The sequence below is a fragment of the Telmatherina bonti genome, assembly GCF_933228915.1.
Source record: "Telmatherina bonti genome assembly, chromosome: 18".
NCBI classification, from domain to species: domain Eukaryota; kingdom Metazoa; phylum Chordata; class Actinopteri; order Atheriniformes; family Telmatherinidae; genus Telmatherina; species Telmatherina bonti.
In genome coordinates this window covers 38,833,604-38,858,267 of record NC_136616.1, presented here as the reverse complement: position 1 = coordinate 38,858,267, position 24,664 = coordinate 38,833,604, and the positions used below count along the sequence as shown (strand labels likewise).

The following is a 24,664-nucleotide window of genomic DNA, read 5'->3' as shown; positions in this document are numbered from 1 at the left end:
AGTAAGGTTACTACATTGGCAATGAGAATAAACTACTGTTACTGAATATGGCGACAAATGAAACAATTTACGAGTTTGATCCAGAAGCGATGAATGGCAGCAGTACATTGAGTGTATGAACTTTTATTGCATGGCTAATAAGATCACGGATGCAGAGCAGAAGCGGGCCATCTTTTTGAGTTCATGTGGCGGAAGAGTCTACAGTGTACTGAAATATCTGTGCAAACCACGTAAACCAGGGAATTTTTCTTTGGCGGAACTACTAAGGATATTGATGGATCACTTCATGCCATGACCTAGTCTCATTGTGGAACGTTAGAAGTTTCATTCCAAGGTAAGACAACAAGGACAGTCCGTCTCGCTAACCCTCTGGAGCGAAGGAGATTAACAGAACACTGTGGGTTTGGCAATTCACTGGACGATATGATCAGGGACAGACTGGTATGCGGCATTAATGCTGACTGCACTCAACGGTGCCTGTTACCTGAACCAGATGATAAACTGACCTTGGTGAGAACCGTAGAAATAGCCACTTCCATGGAAACATCTGCTAAAGATGTTGCCGAGTTGCAGCAAACGGGTGGACGTGTCCATGCACAAAGTGCAGCCTGTTGTTGGGGATCAGTGGCCACCTGAATAGGGGTGTTGTCATTGTGGAGGCAACCACAGAGCAACGGACTGCAGATTCAATGATGCAGTTTGCCACAACTGCCACAAGAGGTGGCACTTGTCTAGGAAATGCCGCAACGCCAGAAGGATTAACAGAGACAAACTCCAGGGCCAAGCCCATCTGTTGGAAGTTAGTGGGGAGGAAGATAGTGCACACATGTACAACTTTGATCATGAAGGAAGGGTGGAGCCATACAAAGAACAATTATCTATGAATGGTCACAACATCGACTTTGAAATAGACACCGGAGCTGGAATCATGATTGTGAAAGAAGGAACATTCAGACAGTTTGGAGGAATGCTTCATAGCACCACGACTAAACTGTAAACCTACACAAAGGACAGAGTGGGGAAAGATGAATGCACAGGTTTGTTACATGCGGCAGAGCATGAAACTATCACTGTGGGTTGTAAAAGGGAAGGGGCCAAATCTACTGGGGAGAAATTGGCTAAAAGTCATCAGATCAAAGTCATGGACTGGAGAAGCATTTTCAGACTACAGCTGGGACAACCACAGGGACTCAAAACAGTACTCTTAAGGCATTGGGATTTGTTTAAAGGCGAACTGGGCACATTAGTGGGAGCCACAGCCAAAATTTAAGTGGACTGCACAGCCAAACCACGATATTTTAAGGCTAGACCCCTGCCATGTGCATTAAAGGAGAAAGTGGAAACAGAGTTGATGAGATTGGAGAAAGAAGGAATCATTCAGCCTGTTAATTTTTCTGAGTGGGCTGCTGCCATAGTCCCTATACTAAAACCGGACAAAACAACAAGGACATGTGGGGACTATAAAGTCACAGTGAACCCAGTGTCCAAGCTAGACAACTACCCCATTCCAAAAACAGAGAACTTGTTAGCCATACTTGGAGGTGGTTGCAAGTTTGCAAAATTGGACATATCTCAGGCATATCAGCATCTCCCACTGGAAGAGGAATCCAAGAAGTTCACAACAATAAACACACACAGGGGCCTGTATTGGTTCACAAGGTTACGGATGGGGTGTCATCCGCACCAGGCATATTTCAGCGCACCATAGACAATTTATTGCAGGGAACTCCTCAGGTAGTGGTGCGGTTTGTTACTGGCAAAGATGACGCTAACCACTTGAAGAACCTGGAAGCAGTGCTTAGAAGGCTTTCATCTGCAGGGCTCCATTTGAAAAGAGACAAGTGCATGTTCATGGCACCTGAAGTGGTGTACCTGGGATACACAATGAACCATGACAAAATCCATCCTGTGGGGGAAAAGGTTAAAACCCTTGTGAATGCCCCACAGCCAACAAACCAGATGCAATTCAAGTCTTACCTGGGAAAGCTCAATTACTATCACAAATTCTTGCTCAACATTTCTACCTTGTCTGAGCCAATGCATGAACTTCTGAGAAAAGAGGTAACATGGAGGTGGGGCAAACGTCAGACACAGGAAAAGTGTCTCCAGTCAGACAAATTACTGATACATTATGATAGCACCAAGCCTTGGTACATGTCCTGTGACGCATCTCCATATGGTGTTGGAGCGGTCTCATCTCAGTGTTTTCGGGGCAGCCTATAGCATTAATGTCCCGGTCATTGACACATGCAGAATGGGGGTACTCTCAACTGGAGAAAGAGTCACTGGCCATCATATTTGGCCTGAAGATGTTCCATCAGTATCTGTTCAGTCAACACTGCACCATAGTCACAGATCGCAAACCATTGCTGGGACTCCTGGGGGAGAGTAAGAGTGTACCACACCTTGCGGTGACCAGAATGTAGAGATGGGCATTAATTCTGGCGGCGTATGAGTACACTCTGGAATACAAAAAAGGTGCAAAACACAGTAATGCTGATGTGCTGAGCAGATTACCACTCCCAGCTCTGCCGGCTGTGACTCCACAAGAAGCAAGGTAGTCATGCTCATGGAACACATGAATGGTACACCATTACACGTCAGGCAGATCACAGATTGGATCCACAGAGAATGGACAATGTTTGTTGGTCCAGAAATATCTGCATCAAGGCTCCTGGAGTTCAACGCAGGGGTGTGTCTTGTGGGGAAGCAGGGTGGTAATACCACCACAAGGGAGACAGGCCATTATTAACGAGCTGCATGAGGCCCATCCAGAGGTATCAAGAATGAAAATGCTGGCTCGTAGCTATGTGTGGTGGCTTAACATAGATGCAGACTCGGAGTCAGCAGTGTGTCACTGTCATGTTTGTCAATTACTCCTGCTGTAGCTCCATTGCATCTGTGGGAGTGGCCACAACAACCATGGATGAGGGTGCATGTGGATTTCTGTGGACCCTTGTCCTGATAGTTGTGGATGCACATTCTAAATGGATTGAAGTTCACCCCATGCAATCCATAACTTAATTCCTGACTGTGGAGAAACTAAAAAGCATCTTTGCCACTCACAGAATCCCTACAGTTCTGGTCAGTACAGAGTTTAGTACAGCTTAGTTAGTGCAGAGTTTGAAGACTTTCTTAGAAAGAATGGGATCTAGCACATTACGACAGCCCCTTACCACCCATCCTTCAATGGCTGTGCTGAACGGACGGTGTGTCTGTTTAAAGAGGGAATGAAAAAGATGGGGACAGGCAGTGTGGAGACAAATGTGGCCAGATTTCTGTTTAAATACCGTTCAACTCCCCAAGTCACCACTGGAGTTACGCCAGCTGAGCTGCTCATGAACTGGAAGATAAGAACCCAGCTGGAGTTTGTGTGTCCTTTAATAGCTGACAGGGTCAAACGACATCAGATAAAACAGAAGGAATATCATTACAGACATGCCAATGAGCAGATCTTTACTGAATCGGCCACAGTGTATGTAAGGGGGTATTCAGGCCAAAAGTGAATCCCAGCCACACTCATGGAGAAAACAGGTCCAGTGTCCTGGACAGTGCACACACAGAATGGCAAGCTGGTACGGCGCCATCAAGATCAGATTTGTCCTTGCTATGATCAGAAATTGTGCGGATCCAACCCGGCAGATGACAGTTTCCCGGTGGACCCTGCATCACAGGGACCTGCTGAAGCTGGGACTGAAGTGAAGAATCCAAAACCTGAGGCAGGGGGCCCCGGTGAGCCGTCATCAGGGCCACATGAGCGAGTGGCTGAGACAGGCCACGGTTAAACACTGAGAGTTAGGTAGGCACCAACGTACTTTGAAGACTATGTAGTAGCAGGGCCACAATACAGTCTGAGTGTCTCAAGGAGGGGCAGTCTACCCCCTACATTGTAGAGTAGTAAATTCTGTTTGTTTTGTTTTCATGTGCATGTATCTGCCATTAGTTGACATCTTGAAGGGAGTATACTTTGACTTAAGGGGGAAGAGCTGTTCGGATGTTATGTTAGGATGTTACGTTAAAGTGGTTAAGTTCAAATTGATCTGTTGTCCTTTAAGTTAGACGCTTAAGTTGAACTTTAATGGGGATCCTGCAGTATGTAAAAAAAATGTGACTGTACAGGAACGAGCGGGCAATAAAGGATCTGATGAAATGCATGTTATGTTTCTCAAGTTGTGAACTGTAATTATCTTCCTCAAATCTTCTTCAAGAATATGCTCAATTATATTAAATTTGGATGTAAATTCAAATTTAATAGCTTAGTTTAAACATTGATATGACTGTCAAGACACCACAAATGCTCAGAGTGCTATAAAGGTCCCTACTTTAGATGCTGGGTCTTTGGAGCTTGGTCTAATTGGGTAGCATCTCCCTGGTTCGGCGAAGTCTCCTGGGTCAGACAGTTTGGTTTCACTGTCTGGGCATCGTGAAGCATAGGCCTTGGCAACCCTAGTATCTGGGATCTGACCAGGGGGGTTCCAGCAGCAATGTGGTGTAGGTGACAAAAGATCGAATTGGTCCAAATAGGATTATGCCAGGTCCAATGTGAGTCCAAATTTACTGTCCAAATTTAAAGAACTTGCAAAGATGCAGAGAATAGTTGGAACTACTGTTCTGGGGAATTACTGATCTCTGGAAAAAGTACTGGGTAAAAATTCCAAACAATCGTGGCAATTTAAAACAAAAATATTAACTTTTCTGTTCGAACTTATCTATTAAGATCTTGTGTGCAAAACAAAAATTAAACTAAGGGGTAAGTAACGCCCACAAAGAGAGAGAAATGCAGAGGTAACTTAGAGAAAACAGACTAAAAAAAGACTGGGAAAAAGCAGAAAAAACAGAAGCAGAAGCAAAAAAGCAAAAGCCCCGAACAGGAGACAGCAGGGCCATTTCAATGCCAAAAGCAGGTGGAGTCTCTGGCCGCAGAGAACGCCAGCCTCGGGGAGATGGTGACTTCTCTCAACGAGGGGATGACCCGACTCACACAGGAAAATAAAAAAATAAAGGAAACAGTGATCGATCTCCAGGCGCGCAGCATGAGGGACAACCTGGTCTTCGCAGGAATCCCAGAGCAACAAGAAGAGGATCCAGAGGAAACAATCAGATCATTTATCCAAACCAAGCTGAAGCTACCCGAAGACGCGGTGAGGAACATCTCATTTCACCGAGTTCACCGCTTAGGTGGGAAAATACCGGACAGCCGCAGACCGAGACCAATTGTAGCCAAGTTTGTGAGCTACAAGCAGAAAGAGCAGGTGAGGGATCGAGGTCCGGAACTCCGCGGGACAGATTTTAGTGTAAATGATCAGTTTCCCAAAGAGATTCTGGAGAGACGCAGGGTCCTGTTTCCCATCCGAAAGAAGCTCAGAGACGAAGGATCCCGTGCAGTCATCGCGGTGGACAAATTGTTTGTTAATGGACAGCTTTACAAAAATACCCCCCCCGCCCCATCCAGAACTGTACATTTACTGCTAGTCTTTGTAAATTTGCTGTTGTTGTTATTTTCATTTTGTTTTGTTTTTGTTTTATTTTTTACTTTTCTTTTCTTTTTTCCTTTTAGATCGTTTGTTTTTGCTCTTTTGTTTGTGCTATTTCTTTCTTTTTATGTGTAGTTGTAGTTGTTTGCTTTTCTCACTCCTTTCCTTTCTAGTTGCTCTTTCATTCTATTATGCCATACCAACAATAATATGTAGGGTACACACGTACATCCACATGACACAGACACAAAATGTCATGCACACAATATACCTACAACATAGAGCACGTTTACTCACATCAACACTCACCCCCAACTCTCACACACACTCTAAGCATGTGGACAGACATATAGGAACATTGTACACACAGATGAACTTATATACACACACAATCTACACGCAGCATGCATGCATTAATGTGGGCTTGCACACACACAAACACACACATACTTTTATAGAAACACTTCAGTAGCTTGAGCATGACCACCCTGAGGTTTGTTACGTGGAATATACGTGGAGCTGGTTCCAGGGACAAGAGGTTGAAGGTGTTTAGCAGACTGAATGATCTACAGGCAGACATTGTCCTGCTACAGGAGACTCATTTATTAAAAACAACAGCTAACGTACTCTCTACAGCACAGTTCCCTCACGTGTACTCGGCCTGCTTCAACTCAAGACAAAGAGGAGTAGCCATTCTGATAAACAGGAAAATTCATTTTACTGCTAATAATATCATTTTAGACCCAGATGGAAGATTCATAATAATGACATTATCTATCCTAAACATGAAGTTATGCATCGCAAATATTTATAGCCCAAACACTGATGACCGCTCCTTTTTTCACTCCTTCTTCTCCTTACTATATGATCACCTTGATAATACACTTATCATTGGGGGCGACCTCAACATGACCTTAAACTCTGGGATGGACAAGGGGGGCGGAGCAGGGAAACACATGGTCTGGCAGTCAGCAAGAGTTGTTAAACAATATATGGAGGATTTTGGTCTTTGTGATGTCTGGCGCTCACAACACCTCACTGCTAGAGAGTACACTTACTTTTCATCTGTCCACTCATACTCCAGAATAGACGACTTCCTCACTAACAGCTCTATGATGAACAATATCTCAGAAACTAAAATCCATTCCATCACTATCAGTGATCACGCACCAGTATCATTTACCCTGATTAATAAGAAAACTAAACCATCTTATAGCAAATGGAGATTTAATACATCATTACTTAAAGATCCTGATCTTATCAGTTACTTCAAGCGGGAGTGGTATTTGTATATAGAAAACAATGACATACCAGGAACATCAGCATGTGTTCTTTGGGAGGCAGGAAAAGCAGTCATGAGAGGGAAAATAATTTCATTTTCATCACATAAGAAAAAGGAGAGTTCAAAAATATCTGAACTAGAGCTTAAAATAAAATCACTAGAAGATGCCTACAAGGCTTCTCCAGAAGAGCAAGTTCGTAATCACATAAGAAAGGCTAAACTAGAGCTGAATGAAATAATTAACCATAAAACCCAGTTTTTGCTACAAAGACTTGGCTTAGAGAATTTTGAACATAGCAACAAATCTGGAAGATTTCTCCAATTCAATTAAAAGCAAACAAGGAGAAAACAACCATCTCCTCTGTTAAAGATTCAAGAGGAAATATCCTCCATGACCTTGATGGAATAAATGACATGTTGAGGGATTTCTATAAAACATTATATTCCTCTGACAACAGATCCACCAGACAACAGATCCATCAGACAACACCATTGAGGAATTTCTCAGCTACCTCAATCTTCCAAAGTTACAACAGGATCAGGAAATGGTTTTGGATGTACCCATTTCAGTAGGGGAACTACATGAAGCTTTAAAACACATGCCCAGCAATAAAGCTCCAGGACCAGACGCTTTTCCAGTTGAATATTATAAAGAATTCTGGTCTATACTAGCACCCACTTTTTATAAAATGGTTTCAGAAATGAAGGAAAAAGGCCAAATATTTCAAAACATGAATTTGGCTAGTATTACAGTAATACTAAAACCAGGAAAAGAGCCCACACTTCCATCTAGTTACCGTCCAATATCACCAATGAATGTAGATCTTAAAATAATCAGTAAAGTGCTTGCTACAAGACTAGAAAAAATAACTCCACTTATCATACATCCTGATCAAACAGGATTTATCAAGGGACGACATTCCACCACTAATACGCGCAGACTAATAAATCTAATTGATTATGCCACCATACATAACCTGGAAACTAGAATAATCTCTCTAGATGCTGAAAAAGCATTTGACAGGGTGAACTGGAAATTCTTATTTGCAACATTAAGAAAATTTGGGTTTGGCTCATCGTTTATCGACTGGATAAAGATACTGTATAGCAATCCAAATGCATGCGTCAGGACAAATGATCAAACTTCTCACAGCTTCAGATTGCAGAGAGGCACCAGACAAGGCTGTCCACTCTCCCCCTCACTTTTTGCAATCTTTATTGAACCCTTAGCAGCTAGCATTAGACAAAACAAAGACATTAAAGGCATTAACTGTAGAAATATGGAGCAGAAGACCAGTCTTTATGCTGATGTATTACTTTTCCTTCAAAATTCACAATCATCCATCTGTCTGACAATCACACTCATCAATAAATTCTCATCAGTCTCTGAATATTCCATTAATTGGTCTAAAACCACCGTTCTACCCATCAACTGTTCCTTCCATAATACTCCTGACACTGCTTTACAGTCAGGAAATATTAGATAGTTGGGAATAAACATCTCACCCAGACTGTCAGACCTTACAAAGCTAAATTATGTCCCTCTACTAAAAACAGTTGAGGACGATCTCACACGGTGGAAATCTTTACCCATATCACTAATGGGAAGAGTTGCCACTATAAAAATGATGATTCTACCTAAAATCAATTATCTGTTTTCAATGATCCCCATTAAACCTCCATCGACCTGATTTAAATCGCTGGACTCTCATGTCACTAGATTTCTCTGGAAAGACAAACCACCACGGATTAGTCTAAAAACACTCCAGAAGACTAAAGATAGCGGTGGCTTAGACTTGCCTAATTTCCAAAATTACTTTATAAGCAACAGACTACAATACATCTCTAAATGGCTTAAACCTAGCTATCTAGATGAACCATGGCTTAATATAGAAGAAGCTATGTGTGAGGATATGGCAATTTCAGACCTGCCATTTATCAGCACAGCTGTCAAACGCCAAAAATGCTTTAAAAGCATTAATATCAGCTCCTCACTAATGGCCTGGTGGGAATTTCTGAAACTAACCAAATCCTTGCTTATTCCATGCAAACTTACACCTATTTGGAACAATCGCGACATCCAGCAAAACCGGAAAATGATAAACTTCCCTCAATGGAAGAATAAAGGAATAAAACATTTAGACCATTTAATAGAAAACGGGAACTTTTTCCCTTTTGATATAATTACTTCACGATATGAAATCAGCAGCACAAAATTCTTAGAATACCACCAACTTAAATCTATTATAGGTAAGAAATACACCCCTGATCAATTAAACTTGCAGCTACCTATCAGGGCTGCAGAATTCTTAAATCTCAATGCCCCGAAACTGTTTTCCAAAATATATAGATTACTATCAAAGCTAGACGATTCCATATGTCTCCCAACTTCTAAATGGGAAGCAGACTTATCCAGTAACTTTGACCAAAATGAATGGTCACAGATCTGTTCAGATACATTTACAATGACTAAGAATTCAAACATGCAACTAATACAATTTAACATTCTGCATAGAAGTCATTATACAGGACACAGGATGTTCAGGATGGGTCTGTCACAATCCAACATCTGTCCACACTGCAATGGCAACACGACTGACAGCTACTACCATGCTTTGTGGTCTTGCCCACCTGTCCAGGAATTCTGGTTTCAGGTATGAAAAGATATGTCAGACTGGCTTAAATGTAACATCCCTACAAACCCCAAACTGGGCCTACTGGGTCACTTGGGTGAAATTAACATAGAATTTAATTCTGCAAACTTAATCCTCACCAGTTTATGTATCGCAAAGAAAACTATCCTTCTAAACTGGAAAAGCAAACAAAGTCTGTGTATCCACTTAGTATGGGGGGAGAATGTGACCTTATTGCGCTCGGGGTTGGTGGCTGGTTGGGTTAGGTGTGTGTGGGGGGGTGATGGGATGATGCTTGGATGTGTGGGGGTTGGGTGGGTGTGTGAAGGAGTGCGGTGGTGGTGTATGTGTGGGGGGCAGGGGTGTACGTATGGGGGAGTGGGTGGTGCATGTGTGTGGTGGGTTGGTGGATAAGTGTAGATGTGGTGGATGGGGGTGGGGGGATGGGATGGAGGATGTGCTGAGGGTGCGGGAGGTCTGGATGTGGTGGGTGTCAGGAGGATGGTTTTGAGGGTGGGCTGAATGTGTGGCTGGGTGGACCTGTATGTGTCGGGAAGTGTGTGTGTGGCTGTAGGTGTGTGCTGAGACAGTGGCGGATGTGTGTGAAAGTGCCGATGTGTGGACAAGGGGGGACTTCATGTCCCCAGGTGGGGGTGTCCTCTGTGAGTGAGGGGGCGGTGGACAATCGGTCTGGGATTCCCCTTCTGCTGCCCCTCCTCTTCTCTGTCCTCATGCCCCCCTTCTGCATGTGGGGAGTTGGTCCCCTCTTGGGTCGGGAGGGGGGGGGGGGCTCTCTGGTTAGAGTCGCCAAAGGCTCTGGTTACGGGGATGGCTGCCCCTGGCTTGTCCTGGTCCTCCCCCCGGCAGTGGGGGGCATGCGTAGTGCTGCTGGTGGCTCACTTTCCTCCAGACTTAAATCCCTCAACCCCTCTTCCTCCCCGCCCCCCATCACACACAGGCAGGGTATTGGGAGGTGTGCACGTGGCGCTGGGTGGTGAGAAAGGCCATCAAGGTGGTCTTGATCGCTGCACTCAGCTCACCCCCCAGTTTTAATTACACTTAGACATCAAATCACCAAAAAACTGACAGCTCACATGATGGGGGGGGGGGGCATGCGATGTATGGTGGGGGGGGCTGCTTAGGTGGTCCCTCTCCCAACACCGCGTGGCACTTCCCTCAATTTTAATTGCAGCTAATACACACTTCACAATCAGTCATAATCGGGGGGGAAGCAGGGGCGATAGGGTCTTCTCATGCCCCTATTCTCTGGGCTTTACTGGGGGAGGGTACGGGTGGGGAAAGAGTGCCGTCCATTAGACCTGAGTCTGGGCTGGCCTGGCTGAGGGAGGGTTGTCGCTGGCCCTGGGGGGGTGCTGGGTCAGCTGCATCTGTGGAGTGGTGGGGGGGACGCTGGGAGTGGTGGGCGGTAATTATGGGGGCCCTGATCGGGGCCATCCTGTCCTCTGCCCCCTCTGGGACATCTCACATGGGACATGATGGAGGGGTGGGGTGAGGATGTGTGGGAGCGGGTGTATGGGGTTACAGATGGATGGTAGGATGGCTGGGGGGGGGGATTAGGGCTGGAGATATAGGTGGGTAGGGGGGTGAGGGGATAGGGATGTGTGCGGATGGGTAGATGCGTGTGTGTGTGTGTGTGTGTGGAGGGGCATGTTGGTGGGTGGGTTGTATGTAATGGGGTGTGTCTGTGTTGGAGGAGTGAGGGTGTGTGTGGGGGGGTAGAAGGCGGAATGGGATGTGTGATTGAGGGTGAAGTTTGGAGGGGGGGGCTGTGGGTTGTGGAGGGGTGTTTGGTGGGGCATGTGTGGTTGGGTAGAAGTAGAGGGATGGGGTGGCGGGGTGTGAGCGTGTGTGGGGGGGTGGGTTGGGGTTTGTGTGACTTGGTATGGGTGAGTGAGTAGAGGTGGGGTGGGGGTGTGTATGTGATAGGGGATGTGTGTGGATTGCGGAGGTGTGTGTGGATCGAGGTTGAGAGGGGAGTGCGTGTTGGGGGAGGGAGGGTATGCATGTATATGTGTGTGTGGTTTGGTGGTGGGGGGGTGGTGTCCTGTACCCGGGGAGCGCAGCTGGTGCACTGGGATGTGACCTGGCTGCCGCTCGGTGGCGGTCTGGGGATCCTGGTCCTCTGTCGGTGTGGGCTGTCCCCTCTGCCTGCGGGGGCGGCGGGCGGCTCTTGGGGCCCTGGGGCCTGTGCTCTGTCTGCTCTGGGTGGCCGGTGCCCGGCGGGGTCGGCCCTTGCCACCCTGGGCCTGCTGGGGCCTGTTCCCCCTGACTGCAGGGGACTCTGGTTGGGGACCTCCTTTGCCACCTCCTGGGCGGATGCATGGCTGGCTCCGGAGTGGGGGGTTGGGGTCTGTGCCTGGGGGTGACTGTCGGTTACCCGGGTCTCTGGGTTCTCCTGGCCTGCCTCTAGCCCTAGGCGGGCGGAGTCACATTGGCATGATCACTCTTCTCTGAACACGTTCCACTCTGAATGTTCTGCATGAATGTTCTGCATGTGTCACAGTCACTGAGTCATCCAGCAAGTTTATCCATTAACAGCAGGTAGCTCTCTTTCTGATTTTTCTGGTCCTCCTGACAGTCAATGGTTCTGCTCTACGCAGGGAGGGGGGGTGGGAGGCAGGAGGGAGAGGGATGGTTGAGAGTGGGGAGGGGAGGAATAGGGTCCATGGCAGAAGGATTATCCCTCTGATTCTCTCTCCTCCTGTCGCAGTCGGTCTAGACATGGCTGGTGGCACCGGGCCCTAGCCCTGGATGGATGTCTGGGTGGGAGCCGGGGATTTGGCAACAAGTCAGATGATAAGATTACAAAGTCTGTCATCAAACTGCAGCGTAGAGTTTCCTGTTGTACATATGGACACTCATATCCTCAAGATGTTACCCTTTTGTGGTAAGCTTGACCTGGCCCCATTGGCAAAGGCCCGGCCCCAGCATACTCGCCTTTTGTACCACACCTCAATGTCTGACTTCAGAGGGTGCCTGGTGACCCATGTCTGGGCTACAGAACCTTTGCACTAATGTTTATCCTCATCCAAGGGATCTTTGCCACAAATTACACTTGGTTGTTGAATTCATTTCAGCTAAACTGATCTTTACATCAGCTGGTTGACAAATGTTAATGTGACACTCAGTTTAAACATTTTCCATTGTACATGTTGATTACATGTAATTTTTAATCACTAATATCTCCTATCGGTACAGGTTGAAACTATTGGAGATGCTTACATGGTGGCTTCAGGTGTTCCCAACAGAAATGGGAATCGACATGCAGCTGAGGTTTCGAACATGTCTCTGGACATCCTGCACTCGATAGGAGCCTTTAAGATCAAACATATGCCTGAAATCAAAGTAAAAATACGTATTGGGCTGCATTCAGGTAGGTAGACATTGGAAACTCACAGATCTTGATTTTCTGTTTGAAAACCAGAAGAAAATGCTGAAAACCTGTATGTGTTTAGGCCCTGTGGTAGCAGGTGTGGTTGGCCTGACGATGCCCAGATACTGTCTGTTTGGAGACACTGTAACCACAGCCTCGATCATGGAATCCAGTGGCCTGCGTATGTAAAACTCATTCATTTCAGTTCAGATTTATTTGTTCTACACAATTTACAACAAAAATCATCTCAGGACACATCTACAGACTGAATGCAATATAGATCAGATTATGAAAAAGTATTTTCATAAACGCAAGCGAAAATCCCATTTCAGATTTGGGGGACAATAAGCAGTGAAAATTCAGAGTAATCTTTTTTGGGTTGAAAAAAATACCTCCTTTTTTTTCTCTGTTCAACCAACAATGTAAACAGTGGTATTATGTGGAAAATTCACTGCTCAAAAAATAAAGGGAACACCTAAACAACACTATGTAACTCCAAGTCAACCAGACTTCTGTGAAATGGAACTGTCCACTTAGGAAGCAACACTGATTGACAATCAGTTCCACCTGCTGTTGTGCAAATGGAATAGACAACTGGTGGAAATTATAGGCAACTGGCAAGACACACCCAATAAAGGAGTGGTTCTGCAGGTGGAGACCACAGACCACTTCTCAGTTCCAATGCTTTCTGGCTGATGTTTTGGTCTGAATGCTGGCGGTGCTTTCACTCTAGCGGTAGCATGAGACGGAGTCTACAACCCACACAAGTGGCTCAGGTAGTGCAGCTCATCCAGGATGGCACATCAATGCCAGCTGTGGCAAGAAGGTTTGCTGTGTCTGTCAGCGTAGTGTCCAGAGCATGGAGGCGCTACCAGGAGACAGGCCAGTACATCAGGAGATGTGGAGGAGGCTGTGGGAGGGCAACAACCCAGCAGCAGGACTGCTACCTCCTTTGTGCAAGGAGGAACAGCAGGAGCACTGCCAGAGCCCTGCAGAATGAGCTCCAGCAGGCCACAAATGTGCATGTGTCTGCTCCAATAGTCAGAAACAGACTCCATGAGGGTGGTATGAAGGCCCGACGTCCACAGGTGGGGGTTGTGCTTCCAGCCCAACACCGTGCAGGACGTTTGGCGTTTGCCAGAGAACACCAAGATTGGTAAATTCTCCACTGGCGCCCTGAGCTCTTCACAGATGGAAGCAGGTTCACACTGAGCACATGTGCCAGACGTGACAGAGTCTGGAGACGCCGTGGAGAACGTTCTGCTGCTTGCAACATCCTCCAGCAGGACCGGTTTGGCAGTGGGTCAGTAATGGTGTGGGGGGGGGGGCATTTCTTTGGAGGGCCGCACAGCCCTCCATGTGCTCTCCAGAGGTAGCCTGACTGCCATTAGGTACCGAGATGAGATCCTCAGACCCCTTGTGGGACCATATGCTGGTGCGGTTGGCCCTGGGTTCCTCCTAATGCAAGACAATGCTAGACCTCATGTGGCTGGAGTGTGTCAGCAGTTCCTGCAACACCAAGGCATTGATGTTATGGACTGGTCCGCCCGTTCCCCAGACTTGAATCCAGCTGAGCACATCTGGGACATCATGTCTCGCTCCATCCACCAACGCCAAGTTGCACCACAGACTGTCCAGGAGTTGGTGGATGCTTTAGTCCCATGCCCAGGCGTTGTAGGGAGGTCATACAGGCACACTACTGAGCCTCATGTTGAGTGTGTTTTTCCCCTTTCATTTGGAGTAGAACTCCAAATCCAGACCTCCATGGTTGATACGTTTGATTTTCATTGATATTTTTTGTGTAATTTTGTTGTCAGCACATTCAGCTATGAAAAGAACAAAGTATTTAATAAAAAATATTTCATTCAGTCAGATCTACAATGTGTTACTTGAGTGTTCCCTTTATGATTTTTGAGCAGAATAACAAGAGTATGATTTTATGATTCCATCTAACAGAATTTATTTGCATCCTACTGTTATTCCACTGTAGTCCACCAAAGTAGCTCTACAAAAAAAATCATCAGAATATGTTTCACAACTATAAAAGAAATACCTAAAGAATAGTAAACAATGTTAACCCTTTATGGGGCAAGTGACAATTTTTTAATAATTTAGTTTTCTGTCATATTCAGCATGTAACTTTATTTTTGTTAATAAAGGTATTTAATTGAGTGCCTTATTTAGGGTTAAACTAATCTTCATAAACAAACATTTAATGTACTTTCAAAAATACAGAATATTACAACAATTTCACAAAATATAACAGCTCATAAAGGCACAGCTTGTATATGCTTAATTATTATAACTATGGGCATATCATAAAATGTATAAAAAGTCTTTTATTTTACTTACAGTTTGTGGAAACTTTCAAATCAACACACACATAAATCAATGACATACAGAAATTACAAAACATACCAACGAAAAGCCTAATAACTACAACAGAGAGAAGGGGGTTGGGAATGGTGGAGCAGATCATTGAAAAATCTCATATGTCAAGATATTTCATTATCCAAATGTCCATGGGTGTATTTTTCTTCATTCTTCATCAACATTTATTTTCCAGATGGGGAGATTAAACCAATGAAGCACTGTGTTTTTGCTTACTGTACACCTCCCACTGACATTAGCAAAAAATTTAGGAAAGGACCTTCAGGTCATTTTTTTTTATTTGACAGACATTACAATAACAGAATAACATCTGTCTAAAACCTCCTCCCTGATGTGCAGTGCCAGAATAATGCTGTACCACAGCTTTTCCAAAACAGTGGGGGAATAGACAAATCCATTTTGTTTTATTTGTATCAAAAAGTGCTTAACAATGACACACAAATACAAAACAACACAGAGAACAAAAACCAGTCAGTGAAAGCAAATTTTAAAAGGTGTGTTTTAAAAGAGTTGACAGAGTCTGCAGATCTCAGACTGAGAGGATGGTAGTTTCAGAGGGAAAGAGCCTCTGCTGCAAAGGCTCTGTCCCCTTTGGTGTTCAACTAGTTGCTTTAGACCTTGATCACATGATCCTAGGGACCTGCTGGAAACAAAACTCTCAAAAGTGTCTAATCATGTAGGCCTTGATATATTAAAACCAGAATTCAGAAATATATTCTGTGATCAAGGGGGGCTAGGATTAGTGTTCGAGTGAGAAGCATTCTTGACAACCTGGAAATGATCAGATTGTTTTGCTTAACCTAATGAAATTAGGTTACAGTAATCAAAAGATATCAAGCGAACAAGAAGATGTATTCATTACACCAACTTATGTGAGCAGCTTGGGTGAAGAAATAGCCAGTTTTCACAATGAGGCAATGGGGCAGCAGGATGAGGAGTAAATAATTCTCCAGTGGTGTTCAATTTACACTCTAGGATTGCCTTGATGTTGTGAGATTACATTGGAGAAGGAATCAGCCCTTGAGAGTATTGTTGAAAGATACCAGGAGACCATCAAGGAGAGTAGGTGGACATGAAATCCTGTCATCAAGCCAGGTGGGATGTAAAGCTTCTGTGAATCTAAATTAGATGTAATTTAGATATTAACTGAAGCTTTCATCATGGTTCCCCTGGATCTCAGTTCCACCTTAGATACAATAGACCATCATATTTTATTAAACAGACTGAAATGACTGGTGGGCATCTCATGAACTGTCTTGAAATGGTTTCATTCCTATCTCACAGGGCGACAGTTCTTTGAAAATATGAATACTTTCTCCTCAAGGACCCATGGAATTCGATGTGGAGTTGCCCAAGGATAAATTTTAGGCCCAATACTTTGTAATCTGCACATGTTGCCCCTTGGGGACGTCATCAGGAGACACAGCATTGCTTTTCACAGCTATGCTGATAATACACAGCTTGACCTCGCCGTTTCTCCTGATCAGCCAGTTCATACTGTTTTAACTGTATTTTAGACATAAGGTCATGGATGGCAGAGAATTTCTTACAGCTCAACCAGGACAAAACTGAGGTTTTAATTATTGGTCCTGAAGACAAGAGAGAGAGATCATTTCATGCAAACTGCAAAACTTTAGACCTTCTAACTGTGTGAGAAATCTGAGTGTTTTATTTGACTCTGAGCTTAATTTTATTCCACACATCAGAAATGTCACAAAGGCAGAATTTTATCATCTAAAAATCATTGCCAAAGTCCGCCCATTTCTCTCTCTTGCCAGCACAGAGATGCTGATGCTTTTATTTCTAGTAGAATAGATGACTGAAATGCCTTGCTCACAGGTCTTCCTAAAACATCCATTTCAAGCTTACAATTACTCCAGAAGGGCTGCACGGTGGCGCAGTGGTTAGCACTGTGGCCTCACAGCAAGTAGGTCACTGGTTCAATCCTTGGCTGGTTTGGTCAGTGGCCTTTCTGTGTGGAGTTTGCATGTTCTCCCCGTGTATGCTTGGGTTCTCTCTGGGTACTCTGGCTTCCTCCCACCGTCCAAAGACATGCATGATAGGTTAATTGGTCACTCTAAATTGCCCCTAGGAGTGAGTGTGAGTGTGAGCATGAGTGTGGTTGTTCGTCTCTCTGTGTGTGGCCCTGCGATGGAGTGGCGAGCTGTCCAGGGTGTACCCTGCCTGTCACCCAAAGCCAGCTGGGATAGGCTCCAGCTTCCCCGCGACCCTGAATTGGAATAAGCAGTTCAGAAAATGAATGAATGAATGAATGAATTACTCCAGAACTCAGCGGCACAAGTTCAGACGAGGACCGGAGCGCAGGAACACATTACTCCAGTTTTAAAATCACTGCATTGGCTCCCTGTGCATTTCAGGATTGATTTTACGATTCATTTAGTGATTTTTAAATGTCTTAATTGTACATGTACATGTCTTTTACATGTTCCTAAAGTAAGAACCAAAACTTATGGTGAGGCCTCTTTTCATCACGATGGTCCCCGTCTGTGGAACAGCCTGCCGGAGAACCTTATGGCTGCAGATACCATTCATGTTTATAAAAAGAGGCTCAAGACCTTTTTAGTTTAGCTTTTAGATTATTTTATCCGGTTTTTAGTCTATGTAAGGATTATTTATTTATTTATTATTTTTGTTCTCTTTTACCTGTTTATTTCTATCTCATTTTTATCACTTTATTTCTTAAATATTTATTCCTATGCTCACTTTTATTATGTATTTATTTATTTATTTTGTGTTCTTAGCGGGTTCCTTGTAGGTCTTAGTCTTGTTTGATCTTAAGTTCTGTTAGTCCAGTGTTTTCCTCATGGGGGTCCGCCATGCTGGGGGCCTTGCCTACTCATTTTGCCAGGTTGTTCCCATTGGGATGGCCTCTGACAGGTTAGCCCTTGCATTACAGCCATTTGGCTGTAGTACGGATCAGGGCCAGCCCAGAGTCATCGCCGTTCCAGTGGTGACGCACCCTATGGTTATGAGTGGACTGGCCCCTGGTGTGAAAGGATCCCCAGGATATCGTTTCCTCACAGTTTGGCAAGCCAGACATTATATCTTTTATGTATATTCTTTTATTATTATTATTGTTATTATTATTATTATTATTATTATTATTATTATTATCATTTTTGGTTAAAGAGACAGAAGAGTGTTTTAGAAGCTTTATCAGGCAACATGAAATTGTGTGTGTGTGTGTGTGTGTGTGTGTGAATGATGAGATGTCTATTTGTTTTACTTGTTTTAATATATGTAAAACACATTGAACTGCTTCTTGTATGAAAGGTGCTATACAAATAAACTTTGATTTGATGTGATATATCCAGGGGACCATCATAAATATTATATATCTTATAGATATAATGCTCCCCTTGGCAAAGTAAATTTGCTCAGCAGAATACAGCATCCAGATAATCATTCTGCTTTAATGCTGGATAAGATGTAAAACAAAATAATTAAAAAAAAGAACTATATATGACATTAATATTAAAAAAGCTTTTTTTTTATGTTTGTCCTCTTTTACCCCTCTGTCCTGAATGTCCACTCTATTCTTTCTATGTATTTTGCTTTTCTCCCCATCTTCTGTCCCCTGTCACTGCTTCTGGTTTGAGCTGCTAAACCATCGTTAGCAATTAGCATAAATCAAGATTGATAATGCATGATTCTGCCACACAAATGCAGACTTACATTCAAAACTATGTCTCCTCCTCACCATCACCCAGTCTGTGTTGGTCATGGAGTTGCTCAGTGATTGGTAAATTGCTTATTTGCACTGTCATTTCTCAGCAGCTACCATGGCTTTAGGGTGTTTAAATGTCCCATTGTCTCTAACGGAGGAAGAAGAATAGATAAACATCTGACAAACCATGAGGGAGAATACAAAATGGATTGTGTTTTGAAACTTAGCTAATATACGAGATCAAAACAAAAACAAAAGTGTGTTATAGTGTTACCCATGTAGAGGAGGCATCTGGATCAACAAAGAAGAGTGTATCAATTGCTAAATCTGAGGGTGTATGATCTCACCGTATCCAGTGGCAACATCTGAAAAGAACAAAACAAACATCTGTGTTGTGTTTTGACTGTGTTTTTTAGCCTACAGGATCCACATCAGTCTGAGTACTGTCAAAGTACTCACCAGTCTCAAAGTGGGATACCACATTGAGACCAGGAAGGCACAGGTACTACATTGTAATAAAGTTTTATGTTTTTGAAAAAGATATAAAAATAAGTTTGGTGAAGACCACCTCAGTCAGGTACTGATTATGAAATTGATGTTTTTATTTCTGTTATAGGTGAAGGGCACAGAGGACACTTATTGGCTGATGGGCCGAGATGGTTTTGACAAACCTCTCCCCACTCCCCCAGACCTCATTGGAGGGTAAGAACCCGAAATGTGTACAATATAAATGAAGCGTGAAAAATACTTGTTATATGTAGAATGTGTGTTCCAGTAAGAGAGCTGTATGAGATGATAAATCTGACATGCAGGAGCAAAACTGCCACAGATTATGAATGGAAGACCCACAAGTAGTGCTGTCTCTGATGATAAACTAAAGGTCCAGAGGTAAATCTGTTGTAGATGATATATGTGATGTCAAGGGTCATTGGTGAAAAAAAGATTGTAAACATGAGGTCTGGGAATATAACTGCCTCAGGTGAACTTTTCATGCAGTGCAAACTGGTGGAACATGATCGAACAATGACAGCCTGCTTGTTAGGTGGGGTATTATTCCTTATGTCTGATTCATCAATGTGACAGGACAGAAATTAGCCATTTCACTGCCAGTAAACTTTGGAATAAAAATAAATTTATGTAGTCCTATGTCAATGTGTTTGGTGCAGTGGAGAGTCTGTTTGCTTTAATGCTGCAAATGAACCAAACCAAGGTTAACTGGTCAGTTATCTGTCAGGTGTGACATAATTATGCCTCTATTAATTATTAATTGATTAATTTATTAATTACCTCGGAGCACCACTCATCACTTTTAATTAACCTAAGATTCAGGAGGATGAGAGAACCTGAAATATACTTAATTTGATAAACACAGTCTCAGTTTAAAGGAGTAAATTCTAAGAACAAATGAACCAGAAATTGTGCATTCAGAAATTATGACAAGAAGGGATGAATTGATGATACATATTTATTACAATGATAGTAAACATACAGCAGTGAAAATGAGCAATGATGGAGAGGTTATTGGTGAGATGGTATAATGAATATGTCTGCATGGATTTTCATTTATGACAGTAATAATGAGAGTTAACAATGAATTGAATGAAATGGAGCAGAAAGGAACTGGTTGGAATTGAAACAATTAAATCTGTATCGTTATTTCACTTAAATCTTTTATAAGAATATACTTAGTGATATTACATTTTGATGAGAATTCAAACTTATAATTTGATAAATTTTGATGTACTGTTGAACACCACAAGTGGTATCAAAGCGCTATGAAGATCCTACTTGGACGCGGGTCAGGCGGAGCTGGTGGACCGGGTGGTTCTCTCCTGGACTGCGTCTCTCTGGGAAACGGACCGTCTGTCATCGGGAGGAGTAGGTCTGAAGCTGTTCTGATGAACAGTTTGGGATCTCTGTCCAGCAGAATCTCAGAACCAAGGGTGGTTTTCCTCACACTCAAATTATTCCAAAGGGTGTGTTTCACGCGTACTGTCTTATGATATACAGAACTTGTACAGACGCAAAAATTAGTGGAACTGCGGTTCTGATGAGTTACTGATCTCAAAAGGGGAATAATAAAAAACAAGGCTTGTTTCGCCTTCAAAACAAATATTAATTTTCTGTTCGAACTTATCTCGTTAAGATCTTACGCGCACGACAAGAAGAGGAGACATAAAGTAAACTTATAAGAACAAAGGAACAGCTGCGTAGAGCGGAAAGTTGCGAGAGGGCAACGAAATTAAGTCAAAGTAAAAAGAATCACGGGGATCGAGAGTCGAGAGAGGAGAGAGGGATCCAGAGCGCGGGTTCATTTTAACTGAACCCTCCTTCTAGGTCCTGACCAATCACAAACTACTAATGGTCAGAAGGCTGGTCAGTCTTACCCAATCAGGTCAGCTTTGATTGTTAACCAAAGGGGTAGGAATTATTCAGGTTCTGTTACAGGGTGGCGCCCGGGTTCCTTTCTGCCATTTCATTAACATGAATATGATAATCAAATTATTAACTTTGTTTCCTAGTTTTAAGCATGGTAATCAACATTCTGGAGAATCATGCATGTGTTTTGTTTGCTTGAAAGGGAAACATTTACCAATAGTAATACTTTTACACATGAAACAAGATTGTTGCATAAACACATATTTCCTATTAAATGTTGATTAATCAATTGGCATGACTTGTCTTCCTCAGCCGATGAATCCTGAAAGAGAGCTTACATTCTTATTCATTCCTATTATTTGCTTAAAAGGGGTTCCAAGCTTGGAAAGATATCACCAACATTATGTAATAAAGTGTTCATGATCAATTGTGATGTATGATCAGTTCAAGGAATTAAATCACATATGACAATGAATGAAAAGGGAAACTTATGTCAAACCTATCAACAAAAAGCATGTAGGCTACATTAAACCAGTTAGTGAAAGAAAATTTTTAAGGAAGACAAAGAAGTGCATCTGGAGTTTCTTCCTGTGGGAAGAGGGGCCTGGATCTGCCATACCGGGATGTATATTCTGGGAGGATCAAAGCAGAGGTTCGAAGGGTCTCTGCTGGTGCCGTGGAGTCTGTTCTTAGAATTAAAGGTGTCATTTCTGACGAGAGTCAGCCGCTTAGTCAGATGTGACACTCCGTATCTATTGACCTAAGGGACTGTAAATTGTATTAGATATTTGTTCAGACCATCTGGCTTTGGGGTCAGCAGGAGGTCCTGAAAGAGAAACCTGGAGGGGTGTGTGAATTGTGTGTTTATCTGGGGGAAGAAAAGAAAAACTATGGCACAAGAAACCCGTTGTCCTCCTTCGGGTCAAATGGTCATTTTCTCCAGTCCTCTAGGATTACACCAGTCTGACTGCAAGAGAAGATAAAGAGGCTATCATTTAATCCAGCCAAAGAAGAAAAAGAGAAGAAAAATGAAAAGTTGTTTTATTCCTCCTGGAAAGCCTTGGAGGCTACACAGGGATTGCTCTAACCCAGGGGTAGGGTCGAGTGCCACAGTCCTGTGTAGCGTATTCTCTTTAATGTTAATCAGTGATCCAATGTCTGAGTGACAGTGGGTGTTTAATATGAACTTGCTGTGTCCTTAGACACCTCAGGTCACCACCCAGCCCTAAATTTATGATACGGTCAGGCAGGGAAAACCGTAATTTGACAATGATATTTGTCTAATAACAGATAACCATCACCCTCAATACGCTTAAGTTCTCATCAGAGGGAACAAATCACTTCTCAAAGATTGATCACACTACAACGACTTCTTAAAATATAACATACTTTATTAAAACCACACCGGTTAAAATCAACAGGCATAAATGAAATTAATCACATAAACCAGAAATAACAGGCAGCAAGCATCAAATAATGAATCAGCCATGATGAGAGAGAAAGAGAGATGGTATGAAAAGCTCGGGCCGAGCCAACGTCAAATGTGAAAATATAAATTTCCTAAAGTAAAGTCATCTAAGCAGTTTTAAGCTTGAGCACTAGGAATGTTGGAAAGATGGCAAGTCTGAGGAAATTAACTAGTCCTATGTCAGGGTTTCAGGGTCAGAGGACAAAGGAAAAAGAGGAAGACGACCAGAGAGACCAGTTCCAGGATGACCCGCAGTTAAATTTACCGGCACTCTGGGGTGGACTTTAGATTATCCAATCAGAGCACAGGGGTCAGGACATGGTGTCTGAAAGTGTGGTTAAAATACTAAATTCTTGGAGAATTAAACTTAACATTTTTCCAACCTCAAAACATGTCGATAAAATCCATTTATAGATGAGAAGAAGTATGAATGATCCTTATAAACATGAACCTTAAAACAGTTTTGCTGCTGTCAAAAGGGGAAAAGGTTTGTTAACAGGTACAAGACATTTCAATACACTTCATCGATGATTTTCACTTTCCACGGACCTGGTGGGTCAAGAAATCATTTCCACACAAGTTCTTACTTTGAGTCAGAGTCGTTAATAACAACAGCATACAATGTTAATCACGGCGTATTTAATCAACCTGAAATGCATATCTCAACCTGTTCGAGGGTGTCTGCCAGATGGCGCCATTGCTCCACCCAAGGAATCACAGAAATGAACTAACTTGCTAACTTCTGTGGATTTCACATCTGAAAAACAGTTAAAGTCTTGGATTAATGTAGAAAGGAAGAAGAGTCCATTTATCCAGGTGTGCTGAGGATACATCGAGGATTTCATACAGTTTAGAGTTCAGAGCTTAAAGGTCCTGCTCTGGAATCTGGTCTTTGTGTGCTGTGGATACAAAAGGACCTCCTGGGGTGATGCACAACAGGCTCTTACCAGGGTCCAACTTCAAAAGGGTGCCACAGTCTGTCTGTGTAGACATTTCCTACCAGGAACAAGATAAAACCAGCAGGGTTCCTGGTTTAACATGGAGGTCTGTCTACCCGGATTAAGATGGATCTGATTTTTAGGGCTTTCACCGATCTCTGTTTCGGAGATGTGTGGATGGATTTCCCTTGAAGTAGAAAATCCTGAGTTCGTATCTAATTTGGGGGTTAGTTCAGCCATGGGAGGTTGCTACACCTGCAAATGTTAGGGGTTTCTCTGCTGCAACACACCTGGCACACATCAGACCTAATTATCAGACTTAGCCATTGATTTGAATCAGGTGTGTTCCAGCACGGAAATTCCTAACATTTGTAGGACTGTGGCAGTCGAGGACCGGAGTTGCCTAACCTTGCTTTAACCAATCTCACTGTCAGTGAGGCAATCAAATAGTTCTGATCTCTGTGGTCAGGGTGAAACAATTAAATTTAGACATTTTCTGTCATGTAGGACTGAAAGTATAGGGGTTTTTTTTCCCCCATTTTTTTAAGAAAAAGAACTTAGTTAGGAACTGTATGAGTTATTCTGTTTATCTGATAAATATTTTTGTTTCTCCCCTATTTTTCATACTTTCACCTTTCTCCACCATGGCTTTGCTTTCATCTCTCTCTCTCTCTCTCGCTCTCTCTGTCTCTCTCAGGGCCAGTAATCACGGCATCAGTCTCGATGAGATTCCAGTTGAAAGACGACAAAAGTTTTTAGACCGACAGAAATTAATGAAAAAATGATTTTTAAAGTAGAACATCAAGTATTCACAAACCTCCACTATAACAGTATCTGATGTTTAACAATTATCTGATGTCTTTGCATTTCTAACCAAAGAATCAAGATCATAAAAAATTTCTCAGGAAAGCTTAAAATGTGTGATGTCTAATTTTTTTCTGTTATGGTGTTCTCCCAGTTAGAGAATTTTGTTTTCCAAGCAGACTTTTAGTTCATAATTTAGATTTTATCTGACTA

At 43.1% G+C, this 24,664-nt stretch overlaps 1 protein-coding gene across 1 annotated transcript in view; it reads left to right on the top strand.

Annotated features, from left to right (window-relative positions):
• LOC306769411 (retinal guanylyl cyclase 2-like) overlaps positions 1 to 24,432 on the top strand; it is a gene marked incomplete at both ends in the record, with an annotated part of 78,286 nt that extends 53,854 nt beyond the window's left edge. Inside the window, 5 exons of the mRNA XM_079257996.1 lie at positions 12,609 to 12,783; positions 12,866 to 12,964; positions 19,279 to 19,364; positions 19,479 to 19,564; positions 24,345 to 24,432. Of these exons, the coding sequence (XP_079114122.1) occupies positions 12,609 to 12,783; positions 12,866 to 12,964; positions 19,279 to 19,364; positions 19,479 to 19,564; positions 24,345 to 24,432 (534 nt within the window). The remainder of the gene's footprint in view (positions 1 to 12,608; positions 12,784 to 12,865; positions 12,965 to 19,278; positions 19,365 to 19,478; positions 19,565 to 24,344) is intronic.
• Between the last annotated feature and the right edge of the window lie 232 nt (positions 24,433 to 24,664).